We start from the raw sequence: 15,370 nt of genomic DNA, 5'->3' as shown, positions 1-15,370 counted from the left end.
AGGAAACTTTTCCATGTCTTTACAGACAACTTAATAAATTATACAGGTGTCCTAAACTCTCTGTGCTTGAGACTCATAGTATTTTGTGTCTAGTCTACCTTTAAGCAGGATTGCTTTGAGTTGCTATAGACTGTAAGCTTTTACTGATACATTTTATTTCCAGATTGGCCATTGATAGCTTCTGTGGTGTATAAGTACTTAGTTAATGAAATTCGTGCTGTCAGAGATAGTGTCTTAGGACGAGCAGTGTGGCTTGGAAGGAGCAGGGACAGGAGCAGGTGATAGGAGAAGGCTCAGCTTCAGAAGTGAGTAAGGCAGGGTGAATATGGAGTCTGTCTGTTTGGAGGGAATAAGAGTCAAGGACTAAGTGCAGAACAATAAAGGGATTAATACTGAAAAGAAGCTGGAGACTTGGAACCAGAAACGTGTTTCAGAGGTGGAAAGCGTTGCCCAGTTGGTGAAGGAGTTGGAGATGTTCAAGGGTGAAGAAGAATGTGTGTGGAGAACAGTAGTGTTCATGAGAGAGAGGGAAGGGGACACCTGCACAAGGAGTGGGAATAAGTCAGGGTTGAATCTGTGTTTGGAGAAGGCAGGTAATGAGGAAATGGAAGGTGGTGTCTGGAATGAGGTGAGCTGGGAAGTTGTAGAAAGTCCAGGACATAAAGATGGGAGAGGGTGGTTCCCTCAGAGAAACAGAGCTCCTTGGCATCCATTTATTTGAAATAGAGGGTTTCTCTCCTGTAAAAGTCTCCACACCTATGTATTGTTTTCATTAGGGCAAACACTTGGAAATTAAAGTTTAATTATGTTTTCATTAAAGTATGTTTTGGATTTTTGAATTTTTTTTTTTTTATTTTTAAAGGATCCAGTCCTCCTCCCAACTGGAGGGTCATATCCACCCTCTAAATCAGTGAACTTGAATTCCAAGCTCGTAATGGTAGCGAATGGAAAGCATGAACAACTGACGCAATGATTTATCTCAAAAATACTGTTAATATGCATGTATTCCAGAACCTGCTATCTAGCTAAACAGACTTTTCAGCTTCAGTTTTTCAAGTTTCAGTTTCTTGTGCTTAGGCTGAGTGATGAAACACTTTTCCCCCAAAGTCTTTAGATTGCCTTCTATCCATGCTGAAATACTAGTTTCAAAAGCAGACAGAAATCTACTGCTTTCAGCTCATGTTTTGTCTGTTCTGGAGCTGCACTTCTTTTGTGCAGTATTTTTCTTAACCAGTAGCTTTGATTTAAAGCAAAAATGTGAACATTTCTGTAGTACAAAATTTTTGGTTAGAATTCAGTGAAGGGTCACATTTCAGAGCTCTAAAATAATAATGTTCTTCATAAACAGAGTGCACAGGTGTAACAAGTACTGTCTGCTGTTACACAGAGCGTCCATGGGAGCAGCTTCAGGGATGCTGATACTGGCAAACATCCCAATTCTGAGTTTCCCTTTGGGTGGCAGGGAGGAACAATTTGGTGTCTTGGTAAAATGTTAAATTTGCATTTTGCTTATCATGACTGACTTGGAAAAAAAAATACAAAATGCATTGGTAGAGCACTTAAGGAAAACCAAAAAAATGTCTTTTTCTGTCTGCTTGAAATTTATGCTTAGCAGTGAGAAAGTATATTTTCTGTTTATTTTCATCTCAAACTGACTAACTGATATTTAAAGTTAGGCATGACCTTCTGACAGCGGTCATTTTCAATACCCCTGCCTGCTGTGTGTTGCTTTGAGATGTCTCCTGAGATAGCGAGGCGAAGATTGGGGTCTCAGGCCTTTGCACATCAATCAGTGTTAGTACTTGTACGCTGGTTTGCCTGTTCACAGAAGCAGAGTCAGATGCAGGAGTGTGCACTCAAATATTCTGGATCAGTATCTTCAGTTCTTTTCCTTCCCATCTTCTCTTGTTCTTTCTCTGCCTTAGAGTGCTACAACAGCTGTGCATTTAGGGTCTTCATCAGTGGGTGGGAGACAGGCCTTTACTGGTTTCTGCTGGAGAGGGACTAAGACATAGTCTGGTAACGTGTACAGAAAAAATGGGACTCTGCTAGAGAGAAGAGTACATGTAACAAATGTCATATCTATTTCTTGGTGTCTCTGTCCTTCCCGCCAGAATTATTCCTGTAGCAAAGAGAGCTTTTATAGGCACGATGGCAGAAATTATGTGCCTGCTCTAGTATAACCTGATGAGGTAATCAATGATTCTAGCCTTTCTGTGTTGGTGTGGTTTTTTTCTGGTGGCTTGGGGTTTTGTTTGGGGTTGTTGGGTTTTGTTTGATGGGATTTTTGTCTTTGTTTTTTTGTTAGCAGCTTACTAGAATATGATTTTGGGTCAGCCTATCAAACCATTACGTTGCGAGATTGTTTCAGTGCACACTTGTAAAACCAGTCTTTACCTTTTGGTGTAAGATTTCTTGACTTGCAGTTATTGAGGAGCTTGTATGCAAATACTAGTTCGAAGTTTCCTGGTTCAAAGGTTCTTCTGTGTCTGCTGCTGGTATGTAAGGTAAACCAGCTGGATGTCTGACCGAGACTAGAGTCACTGGCAGATTTCATTTTGAGTATCTCATCTTGTAGCTCGATCTCTCTTACTGAACTGAGTGATGAAACAAACTTCAGCAAGAACCGAGAATGTCTAAACCTGTTCAGAGTTACAAATGCTTTTCCCCTTAAACTTGAAAGACCTGCCTGGTGACTCTCTGCTATTGAAATCGTACCCTGGCACTGGAACCCCAGTGAAACTGGTGTGTCGATTTTGGCACTTGCATAAATAACCTCCTTGGAATGCTTTACAGTTCATGTGCTTTTGTTAATGAGTCTCTACAACCTGCAGAGATCTGGTAATGTGTCCTTCTTGGCTCTGAGGTATATTGTGAAAGTTATTATTACAGTAGGTAATACTGCAGGGTTGAGTTTGGTGTTTTGTTTTTTTTTTCAATAACTGTGCTTTTTACATTTTTCTTATTTTTTTTGTTTTAAACAACTTGGGGCCACTTTGTTTCTGGTTTTTAACTTCCAGTGTCCTGTTCCTTCCCTCATTGTGTAAAAGTGTTTGTATGTCTCAAAGCGAAAAAAGGTACTAAGAAAAAATGCAGAAAAACTTGTCTTGAGTCAGAGGGCAGAGCAGCTCTCTGCTGTGCTGCTTCTGTACTATTCACCAGTGGTGCAGGGGTTGCTGAAGGGTTTGCTGAAGATTTTCCTAGCCAATTTGAAGTTAGTAATAATAGCTAGTAATAGTGAGTCGGGCAGTTTCTTTCACCTCTAGCTGTGTTCTATGCTTGCAATTAAAGAATTAATCTGTTCTATTTATCTGGGGCCAAGGAAAATTCTGGCTTTATTTACGTTGAATCCAAACAAAATTTTGGTTCTGACACCCTGGAAAAGATTTTACAACACGGTAGGAACTGTGTTTAAATTCCTAATACATTTATCAGAGTTGTTTAAACCTGGTGAGAGTTCTTGATGCTGACAGCTGTACTGACAGCTGAATAATGACACAAGTCACTGGACTTTAGCTAGTCACATGCTAAAGAATAATCAATGTAGTGCTTGTCATAATGTTGTCTTTTTTTTGCATTGCTTATACCTGTGTGAAAGATGCTAACTGCTAAAACCAGAAGAATTTATCCATAGCTTTTGAGCAATTAACAGATGCTGAGATCAAAAGATGTTATCCAACTAACGTAACTTGAAGGTCTTCTAAGTTTCCCGCCTTTAATTTATGTTTTGGCTTTAGAGCACCAACAATGTGAGGATGTGCCATTGTAATCAGTGAAATTTGTCCGTGGTCGTGAATGATTATAACTGACAGTTGGACTCAAGGGAGAAATGGGAGTTTTTAGGAGGGATCTGAAGAAGAAGAGAGGGATGAATGTGCATGCTCTTTCTGGATTTATGTCCAGAAAGCTGCAAAGTTATCATCAGCAAGAAAAATCAAATGTCAACCCCCAGGGTACTGTAACAGAGAAGCGCAGTAAACGTTGGGTGATCAAAAATACACAACTGATGCAGGTGTCAGAACAACAGTCTGTCTCCAGTAGAGGAGTCATCAGAAACGTCAATAGAGATGTGATGTGATAAGACTTGTGGTTCTGGAGGACTGTATAAGATGAACTGGCAGTGGGTATATGAATATTAAAAAAGCAGAAGGCTGAAGTGGTGAATGCTGATCATGATCAGAACCTAGAGGAGAGTTTTAGCAGCCAAGGTGACAATCTCTTTATGCATGTCCATGTCTTACTGCTTCTCCTGCACAGGGAAACTCTTAGAAAGATAAGCATCAGGCTGAGATAGAAGAGAAGAACAAAAAAAATCCTCTGTAGGGGTAGATCATTGTGTGGAACCTAGAGGGGTCCTAGTAACGCTCATCCTAAAGCAAGTCCACCTGAATGCAAATAAGCACTTTTGTTCAGAACTTGCAGTACTGTAAAATCAGTGATCTCAAAATTAGCACTTCATAGTAATAACCATTATCTGCCTGACTGATATCTGGGTTTTGTTTTTATCTAGACTCACTGCTCTTTGGAGGTGGTGTGATGAAACAAGTGAATAACTCTTAAATTAAGTTGCTAGAATGAAATAAATCTCAGGAGTACGACTTAAACATGTACAACTCATTTGAGACCATTTCCTGATGTCTAGCTCACTGTAGATGAACAGGAGCCTTCAGTCTTTGGAACAGTTACTTGTTATTAAGTTACTAATAGTTATTAAGCACGTACTTGTCCCCATTAATTGAAGTCTGTGCTTGAAATGACCTGTGTGCTTAACTGTTAAATGGGCTTGTGGTCTCAGCTGTGCTCTTGCTGCCCGTGTGGTGGTTTGGCAGAGGCTGTGGTAAGCATGTGATCAAACTCTTGGAAAGCATGGCTCATTGTCAGTTAATGACCCTCAACCAAACCAGCAACGTTCTCATACCGTGTTACTTCGTGGAGGTCACAGTGATGTTTTCCTGTCAGCACGCCATGCAGTGTGTGCACTTTGCCTCTGTGGTACTGCTTTGTGTCAAGTTTTCAAATGTTGGACCTGACGTATTTCTGTATGGCTGGATTGGTGTCATCTTCTTTTGAAATTACAAAGATTTTCGGTTTTTTCAAACAGTCAGCTTGTCTTTTTTTTCTCTCTACTATCTCACCCAATGCTGCTTGTTAGATGCTGCCTGCATTTTCTAGAAACAATATAATAAAAAACTAAAGTATCTGTCTGTTACCTCCCCCTACTACCCTATTAAAATGTCTTCACTACCTCTGAATGAAACAAAATCTTTGAACAATTGCCTATTGACTAGTAGAGCAAAGTTAAAATAACTTAGGAGTTCTAACCCTCTTAGGCAGTAGAAGAATGTATGTTCTGTCTCCGTTTGTTGGCATGTTCTTGTCCAGTGTGGATAAAGAAAAATAAATTGAATGTCTCTTGTATTTTCTTAATTGTTAGCCGCTTGGAAAATTATGGGTCAGGTAAATTGATAAACCTGTAAGTATTATTCAGTCCACGGTTCTCCTGTTAAGTTTCATTAAACTGCTCTAAATGCATGATGACTCAGGCTGGCCACTTCCACTGCTACATTTTTCCATTGCCAAAAGTATGGAAGTTTTGGTCTCATCAGGGTTGCATGGCTTTACTTTCTTTGGCTAAAATTTGGATCTCCATGCTCCAAGACTGAATAATGCAAACTTCATTCATGGTAAAGCAAAGCAAACGCTTTGTGTACAGTTAGGACATCAGTTGCCAGCTCATCGACATTCACAAGTTTTATCTCTTGCTTTTCACAGCTCCTCATGTTAGATACACCAATTAGACATTCGGTGTGTGTGCCTCTGTGTGTGTATATATGTATATATATGGCACTGTATTCAGTGAATGTGTCAAGGCACAGTATTTAAGAATCTATACATGTGAAAAGCAGAATTACCGCACTAAGAAATGTTTGCTTGTGATTTGAGTGCTGGTTTCTAAGGGCTTCCATTCACGGGCTAAAATGGCTGACAGGGTTGCTGCTCCTATTGTACACACAAGGCTGGGAAAGCTGATATTCTTGGGAAATTGCTGCATCTTAGAGTGCAGTGATTTAAGGGAAACCATCCCAAATTTTGTTTTGTCAAAAGAATGTTGTGCTGTAACTTTGCTCTGTAAATAGCTTGTGAATCAGAAGCCTTGAGCAGCTGATTGCTGCTTTCTTCCATTAAAATGTATTTGTGATATGAAGAAAGGTGAGTGGGATACAAATGCTCCTTGTCTTTGATTTATTTTCTAAGTCACAGTTGCATCCTTTTAAAAATGGCTTTTTCCTTGATAAATAGTGTAGGTTAAATAGACGTTTTTATTTTGACTACTGGAAAAGCTTTTGTGATATTTGTAATCGCAAACTTGGGTTTGGACTGAATTGTGGATTTTGCAAAGACAGAGCTGACAGTTAACTAGAACACATAAATAATTCCAGCTTAGAGCTGGGGGCTCCTGAACAAGGTGTAGTGACATATTGGGTGTATCGTGACAGAAGAACCTTGTTACGTGACTTGCGTGACTATAGAAGTCCTCTAAGTTTTGAACTAAGATCTTTCAGTAGGTTTGCTGTCTGTAGTTAGGTTCCAAATCTGCTTAACTTGAAACCTTCAAAAGGCGTTGGGATATTTTGCCTCTCATAACTGGATTAAGAGAATAAACTTTTATATTCTTTTTCCATTCATACGGTGAGTTTTGGAACTGGCAAACGGTAGTACTTTTTGAAGCTCCGTGTGATAAGCAAACAAAGGTAGGTTTCCTTTGTGAATAGGAGCAGCTTTCAAGTTGTTCAAACTAATACTCTCAGTATTTATAGGAGCAGTAATTGTGTTCTGGAACAAAAAAGCGAGAATGTGAAGTTTTTAAAAATCAAATATAGGAAGTTTATTTTTCTGAAAACATGTACCTTTGATAAAAAATACAGATATTTTAAGGGTAAAACTGAAAGATCTTTTACACCCAAAATTTAGCTTGGGAATGCAGAAGTTTGTGTTTGGGAAATTGGTGGAGACAGAGGATATAAGATTAAACTGGCCAGTTCATATGGGAATCATCTTGAAATTAGATGCTTCTAATAAAACAGGGCATCAAAGATGTTACTCAAAGTCTTTTAGTTTTTGTGAACTCTTTATTACTCTTTGCGGACTCAATAAACATTGGGAGTTGATTGGTGTATTTAGTGTTTTGCCGTGCGTAAAGCCCCAATGTACTTGCTTATATCTGAAGTTACCATGAGGAAAGGAAGAATTGATATGTAAAACCTAGAGGGAGAAAAAGTTGGATGTTAAAGCTATTACTTTTTGTGAGGCTTGTCTACAGAATGGCATCTGTGTGGTTACTGGTCCCTTCCTGGCACGGAAGGCTCTAAAAGGTGCCTATTTGTAAAGATGCGCATTATTCGCAGATACAGATGTTCAACAAACTACTCCAACAGGCTCAGTTCAGACTTATTTTAGACTAACAGTTGTTTGCAGTCTGTACCTCTGGGTGAAGTGTCTGGCAGACATCATAACTTGAATGCTCTATGACATATTACATGGCCCGTACTGCATGCCTTTGTTTATGCTATTGTACTGCAACAAAACAAGACTTTTTTTGTTCTTCTCTTCTCTAATATAGATTGGGGGGTGCTGCAGTCTTAACGTCTTTTCTGTACGTGACAACAGATTATCTCGAATTCCTTGTGAAATTTCACAAGCCACCGAACTTCATGTCCTGGATGTTGCTGGAAACAGGTAAGAGGTATTTGTATTGTTCTTTTGCAGGATTGACTTAATTATTTCTAACAACAAAAAATAGCGAGTCTAAGAATGAAGTAAAAAAGAAACAATTATGACTCTTGTGTTACTGCTGATTGTAGTAATTGTCAAATTGTCAAAGTAGTCTTTCCCCTTGCGCCAAAGTAGCATAAATTGTGTGTTGTCATGAGTACATTTTCTGTGTTGCTTTGACCCTGAGGAAAAGATAGGAGTTCTAAAAAAAAAAAAAAAAATCTGGATTTGTGTATTTCTGAATTAAAACTGAGAATCTAGGCAATTTGGTAGAGTTTCAGCTGAAACTACCAGCCTTAATGTCAAGTAACACTAATACTGGATGTCTTATCTTAGAAATACAGAGCAAGTAACAATGCCTCTTTGACCTTGTGACCTCTCAGGTATCTTAGTTGCTTCAAACATCAAAATGCAAAAAGGACTGGATTGAAGCATATATCAGCAAATTAGTTTCATTACTTAATAGGAAGATGAATGGGGAAAAACCCCCCAAACCCAAAAAACCAAACCAAAACAAAACCAAACAAATAAAACACAGGGGAAAAGCAAATGGCATCTCATCTATGCAATATAATTGTCTCATGGACACTTAAATATTTCTGTTCTGGCAATTGTGTGTATATAAGGCTCTAGAGCCGAAGCAGCTGACTGTCTTCCAGGGCGTTTTACTGTGGTGGAAAAAGCTCAGCGTTGTTATATCTGGTATTCGCAGCTACAGAGAGTTATGGTACCACGTTAAGATGCAGATTCTTTTAAAAAGAACACAGTAGTTAGAGTTGATGGCTACTGCAGTGCCTTCTGTTAGAGGCATTAATGTCAATCCTGTTTATTCCAGCTCAGGAATGTATACATAAGAGTCAACCTCGCAACCATCTATTAAATCTCCTGGAGATTGCCCTGACTTTTTTACTTTCCTCTTTTGAACTAGGCTGACGTATCTTCCCCTCTCACTGACTACCTTAAAGCTGAAGGCTTTGTGGTTGTCTGATAACCAGTCCCAACCTTTGCTGACGTTTCAGACTGACACAGACCCTGAAACAGGAGAAAAGATTTTAACATGTGTATTACTTCCTCAAATGCCTTCTGAGCCTGGTTGCCAAGGTAGGTGCCTAGAGTTATGTTTTCATAACACGTGGTATACAGACCTGGAAGAAGTCTTCATCATATTATTCTGAGGCTTGCCAGTAGGCCGGGTACTGGTGTCCATACTTGTGTATGTTGATTATACACCTTAAATAACATGTATATATGCAGTGAAAATCGGTGGCTTTCCAACTACAGCCTCTTTACCAGATAAATAATTGCATAGCTAGTAGTAAGCAGTTGACATTGTACTTTTTAGCTAAGATGCAGTACAGTAACTTTATTCTTCAAGAAGTGTGGAATTGCAGTATAAGTTGCTTTTACCCTCTGTGCTGAAACTGGCCTCTGTGTCAGGTGGAACCATAAACTCTTTTTGACTGTTGGCTGCGTTGCTGCTCCAGTAACTTGTGGATGTTTTTTGGCCTCAAGCTTTTATAGCCATGTGTGAGCATTCAAGGGGATTCATCTGAGCTAATATTTAAACTTCTGCTGGAATCACTGAAGAGTAATTTATGCCACCCAGGAACAGACTTTTGAAAGAAATCATGCAGATTCTTCTCTGCTGAGTACAAAGAGGGCCTGAGGAGAAAAGTTCAGCTGTAGAAGTCTGTATTGTAGGTCCCCAAACTTACCTAGATTAATTGCACTCTCTCAGTACTATGCAGCTGGAGCAAATAGAAACCATTAAAGCAGTAGAAGTCTAGAAATGGCTCTGTTTTGTATCACGCTGTGGATTTTAGGAATGCAGACTGCATGAAGAATTAAAATAAACAAATTAACCCTTTTAGAGAAGATTAAGCTAGTTGAAGAAGAGTAACTGAAGTAGACTGACTCTCTCTAAAAGCCTCACTACTAGAAATTAGATTTCTTCCTCTCCACATGGATTTTGTGGCTTCAAGAGCAGAAGGCTTGAAATTAATGTTGTTGAACGTGTATGCCTGGCAATGCTGAAAGGATGAGATCATAAAACCAATGATTCTGGAATGCTATTTAAAGAACTGGTTAATGTCAGAGGGCAGCCATGATCCAGGAGAAAAGCGTGTCTAGAGGCAAGTATATTCAATTGTATAATTTGTGTTCTGAAACTGCCACAAACCTGAAAGACTCCCAAGTACAGAAGTTTTTCAGTTATACAGAAACTATTTATTGTGTGTACTTGATAACAGAAAATCAATGCAAGCTCTGTTTTCTGTAGTAGAAATAGCCAGTTGTAAATCTCGGATGAGCAATTGGTTGGCTATTGCAGATATTAACAATAGAGTATGTTAATGTTTTAAGTTTGCCATGAATCTTTAGTTACATTTTGCTGTTCTAACAGATAACCTACCGCGATGTGGTGCGCTGGAGAGTTTGGTAAATGAAATGTCTGATGAAACTTGGAATGAGCGGGCAGTGAATAGAGTCAGTGCAATTCGCTTCTTAGAAGATGAAAAAGATGAAGAGGATAATGAAATGGTACGTTCTCCAAGAATTTTGATGCCTGCAGACGCTGTGACTTTAATGCAGAAGTGTAAAAAGTATCTGAGCTCTCTTTCTGTAAATACTTCAGCTGCGACTGCATGCCTTTTGCATACGTTTGTAGCAGAAAGTGTTCATGTTGACTGTCAAAATTTTCCTATTTTCTCAAAATGCCTTTTTTTTCTGCTTTGATCATAACTGTTATGTTTTGGTGCAGGAGACTCTCTGTTTTGCTTTATTTTCCTGTGTCTGCTCAGGATGTTTTCTTTCCAGAAACAAGATAGGATCTTTCTCTGCATCTGTGAAGCTTTACTGCCTGAAAGTATATAGCGTCTAATTTAGGATTCCAGCACTGTGGCATGTGTCTCCATTAAGTTTGCCATTATTTGTCTCTCTAATTCCTGTTTCCAGTGTCTGTGTTTCTCTCTTTGTTTCTTCTTCTTTTTCTTCCACCATTTGCATTGCAACAACCATAGTGTCCATAAACAGCAATAATGTAGCTCATTAGTTTCCCACTCTAAACAAAGAATGTGGGAACATCTGTCACTGTACTTATAAGACCTCTCCATTAAGTTGGGCTCTGCATGTCCTGAAGATCAAAATGCAACATGATTTTTAGCTTTACTAACTTTCATTAACTCTTTATAAAGATGAAGTCTGCTTCAATCAGATTTTCTATGTGCTGCACCAGTAAAAACTTGCTGGTGGTCCTCATTATAGCTCAGCTTGAGATACTTCAGGGCACTGTCTGGATTGCAGCACGCTGGAAACATTGTCTTCCTTTAAAAAGTGACTATAAAAATTCTTAGTAGGGAAATGAGCATTGAAGTTTTCCAGTACGGTGGTTGCTTAATCCAAAGCAGCAGAAACTAAATGTCTCTGACAAGTGTGATTTGTAGACTGACCGATAAGGGAGTTCAGAATGGTGATGCTTAACTACTGTGCCAACCCAAGAATGCCTGTACAATAACAAGAGCTTTGGTGTTAATGATAACGGCTTTCAGTCATGGTATCACAGCCTGAACTGAGACAAGAACTTTTTTAGGGGAAAAACAAGTTTATGATCCTGCTGGGGAGGGTCTCTTCCAACCAGATGATTCTTTGATTTCCAAAGCGGTCTTGAACAATTGACCCATTTATGAACGATCAGTTCTGCTGTAATCTCTGCAGTTTACATGTATACCACTGAAAAGGAGTTGCATGTATATATGTATTACACTGATACATATCTGTGCAATTACTTGTGGTGTTCTGTTGGTCTCTGTTCTGGAAGCTAATTGGAGTTTTCGTATATTTTGTTTTCCTTGTAAAGTTTTCTGTACGATGACGTTAGACCTTCTTGTGTCTAAAACGGAAGAGAAGTGCTCCCACTTCATCATTTCAAGGCACTTGTTCTCAGTTGACAAGGGAACCAAACTGCTTAGAAGGGCTAGAAGGCATACAGAGCTCTACACAAACACGTTTGACACTGTAAAAAGATCTTGTGGGATTCTTTCAAAACCAGATGAATGTTTTTTGTTTGCCATGTGATCGTAAATCACTTGAATGGTTTTGGGGGAAAAAAAAATTTCCCGACTATATTTAAGAAAGATCTTCACTTCATAACTTGTAATTGTACTTCACTTGAGCGGCTTTCAGATTAGTAGGTCAAGAGAGGAAAAACATCGCTTCTAGACAGTTCTTAAAACCTCTTTCACTGTCTTCGTAAACAAGCAGCAATGAAAATAATGTTCAACATCGTAGCTTGAAAAGGGGGGAAAAAAGGAAAATAATCGATATCTAGTATTTGGTATGTGAATGATAAAGCCTTTAAAGTGTGTGTTGTTTTTCCAAAGAGACGAAGGCAAAACCACTTATTGCGCTGTTTATTTTTAGAGAACACTTCTAAGGCGAGCCACTCCACACCCTGGAGAATTAAAGAACATGAAAAAGACAGTGGAGAATTTACGGAATGATATGAATGCTGCTAAAGGACTGGATTCAAACAAAAACGAGGTCAATAATGCCATTGACAGAGTGACCACTTCTGTGTAGAGTTTCATCTTCAGGTTTTACCTCCTGTGTCTTCCCCTGCTGTGAAATGTTCCTGTCGTCTCCTGGGACCTCACTGAGCCCCTTTCTGTTTTTAACCAGAACCTGATTCATCAGCTCCATATATGTGAAAAGTGCTGCCCGCTGGAAGAAAGTGCCTTATTTCATCCAGGCAGTGAAACAATAATTTCCAAATCAATATTGTAATTTTAATAGTGCTAGGCTTTTTAAAGTATAATACACTACTGTATGCAGATTATAATATTTTTGTCTTAAACACAGGGGAAATAATGCTTTTCTTTTCCAGAGTGCTGGGCTATCTTTTTCCCAGTGGCTGGATGTGCTGGTGAGAAATATAGTTTTGTGGAAAATTGATACTTTTTTATTTTTTTGGCAGCTCAGATGGTGTAAATTTTAAATTTTTGTATAGGACTTTCGTAACAAAATGATGTATTTCATTTTTAAGAGAAAATTTATCTTGAGCGGTACGTATTTTAGTATTTGTGGAAGAGAAGAAGTTTCACAGACAACTGTATTCATTCATTTGTACCACCCATTGTGCCTTATTGTGTCTTGTATCTCATACTAGTCTTAAATATAGTAATTCTTGAGGAAAGTGAGTAGTTCTAAACTTGGTCTCCCGTTTTAGTTATGTTTTTCTTTTCACAGTAATTTGTTGGTGTTTTTACAGCAGAGAACTTATGTTTATATCATGGGATTTTAGGTAGTGAAGCACAAATGTTAGTTTTGTTGTAAACAGAATTAAGATTAAAATGACCAAACTGCTATTGTTTATTACATGATGCACTCACACTTTAACTTAGTTGTAATGAAACATCCTGTTTTGGATGCTGTGTTGCATTGCAGTCACTCGAAATTCAAGCTTCTGTTGTTTTCGGGTTTGGTTTTTTTTTTAATGTGCCATCTGTAAAATAACTTGAAAAACAGCACGATAGAATTTCAGAAGCACAGTATGGAACTAGTTTTATGTATTACACAAGAAAGCATGATTCTTTAAAGTGCTTTGGTGGTTTTATATACATATATAAAACCATAATAAAAAACATCTTTAAAAGCTACAGTAGGTTTATTGTGTCATTAATTGTTATTTTAAAGTATGTATGAATTAATACTGTCATTTACTATCATTGTTACTGTGTTACAATTCCAGTGGTGCAATGCTGATTTCAAGGTTTTATTAAATCTGTGGTTTCTGGTTTGTTTATAAAGGTAAATAATAACTGAGTTGAATTCAGTAAATAACGATTTTGCAAAAGGCTGAAAGATTGATTTTGGTGTCTCTGGGTTCTGAACTAGCAAAGACCACTCACTTGTTCAGGGCAGGGACTTGAGCAGTCTTGAGTTTGGAGCAAAGATTTTACATGGTGTGAGTAAATGCAATGAACCCAAATTTCAACAGAAAGAAAGACTCTACACTTCATGTATGTCTAACCATGTCCCTTCATCTGCTAAACATTTCTTCCAGTAAGCGTTTGTTGTATGAAGGTTTCTGGGAGAAGAGGGGAGAGGAGGAGATCAGGAAAACTGTAATAACTTCTGTGTGAATAACTGCAATATTTAATAATTTTTGTAATTTAACTTTTTTATTTGAAGCTTTTACAAAAGGCACCGCTTTCTTTTTGGTGTTGAACAAGTAGGTGTTCCATGCCATCTGCAAATACTCAAATCTAACCTGGCAAAATGCATTGATTTTAATGATTTCTTCTCATCCCATAGATTCCACATTCCACAAAGCTTCTCTTTGCAGAAGCTGCTGCAGGTTGGTAAGTTTTAGGTTAGTTCATGGGTAGCGCAACTGCATTCTTCCCGAGGCAGAGTTCTGCCAGTTGTTCTTGCCAAGCTGCTATTAAAATAAAACCAGAAAGCAAATGAGGTTTTGGTACAGTTGACTCCAACCTTGGCAGAATTTCCTTTTTGAAGTACTTACTGGGATTGACTCTTAATAAAAGTTTAGAAATGTGGGAAACTCAGTACCCGAAGTGCAGGTAAACCTCAGCAAACCTATTTGAGATGAAAATGAGTTCCTAAAATAGACAGACCAAAGCCAAAGGCAGCAAGACTCTCTGCTCTGTGATGATAATTTTTCCTTTGGAGGCTGTGGTTTGTTTTGTTCGTGGTGTCTGATCTCTTGAATGCCATTTCGTAAAGTGGTTCAGATACACATGTCCTCCCAACAGTGTCAGTAAGGTTTCAGACACTTTTAACTGTATTTTATAGCCAGAAAAAGCTGATGATATTTGTTATGCTGAAACAGTGTGTGTCCTTGCAAGAATGAGCCCTCCCTTCCCAGCCTCTGGTTGCTCTGTTTGGCTGTTTTCTCTTGCTGGGGCTTTGAGGAGCCTGAGCAGTGAGTATAATTTTGTAAGCATAACTTTGGGGTCTTTTCCCCTCCTCTTTAAACTTTTTCTTCTTTTTCAGTTGCTTCGTAAGTCTTTGGGGGGTGGGTCTGATACAAGGAAAGAAACACTACAGGATTTTCATGCTGCTTTATTAGCTAAACAGATAACCAGGGAAAAGCAGGTCACCATAGTGGTGGAGTGGATTTAATATTAACCTGTCCGTTACTGCTTGTGAGTTCTCTTTATTGAAGCTCACCATTCCATAGCCTTACCGAGGGTAGGGGGGGGAAAAAAAGAGTGCTCTCTTGCCACATGTTATTGTAGTCAGCTTAGTAAGAGAATTTTCCATTCCCTGGGTGTCGGTCCAGGCTTTTTCCACAGCTTCCATATAACTTACGTGTCAAGATTATTTTTCTGGCTTACGTAGCATATTTTTGATGATCAGCATATTGTGTGAAAGTGAGTACTGCAAATTTGCATACCTCTGTCCTTTCCAGCAGATGACTTGTTTGTGACCAGGACAAAGCTGATCAGCCTACTTCTTGTCTAATATTAGTGCTTTACTAGTGCTGGGCAAACTCTTTTTCACTGATTAGCTGCTTAATGGGTTTACTACTTGCTGATCATGAATTCAGGTTTTGAGAGGAGAGTAGTGACAGCAGGAA

General features: G+C 38.6%; 1 protein-coding gene across 1 annotated transcript in view; it reads left to right on the top strand.

Moving 5' to 3' along the window:
- The window catches only part of LRRC1 (leucine rich repeat containing 1), a gene marked incomplete at its 5' end in the record, with an annotated part of 22,285 nt that extends 9,924 nt beyond the window's left edge, over positions 1-12,361 (top strand). Inside the window, 4 exons of the mRNA XM_010131974.1 lie at positions 7,622-7,737; positions 8,702-8,874; positions 10,175-10,311; positions 12,190-12,361. Coding sequence (XP_010130276.1) covers positions 7,622-7,737; positions 8,702-8,874; positions 10,175-10,311; positions 12,190-12,348 — 585 coding nt within the window. The remainder of the gene's footprint in view (positions 1-7,621; positions 7,738-8,701; positions 8,875-10,174; positions 10,312-12,189) is intronic.
- Between the last annotated feature and the right edge of the window lie 3,009 nt (positions 12,362-15,370).

The sequence above is a fragment of the Buceros rhinoceros genome, unplaced genomic scaffold (assembly GCF_000710305.1).
Source record: "Buceros rhinoceros silvestris isolate BGI_N320 unplaced genomic scaffold, ASM71030v1 scaffold10842, whole genome shotgun sequence".
NCBI lineage: Eukaryota > Metazoa > Chordata > Aves > Bucerotiformes > Bucerotidae > Buceros > Buceros rhinoceros.
This window is presented reverse-complemented; position numbering and strand designations above follow the sequence as displayed.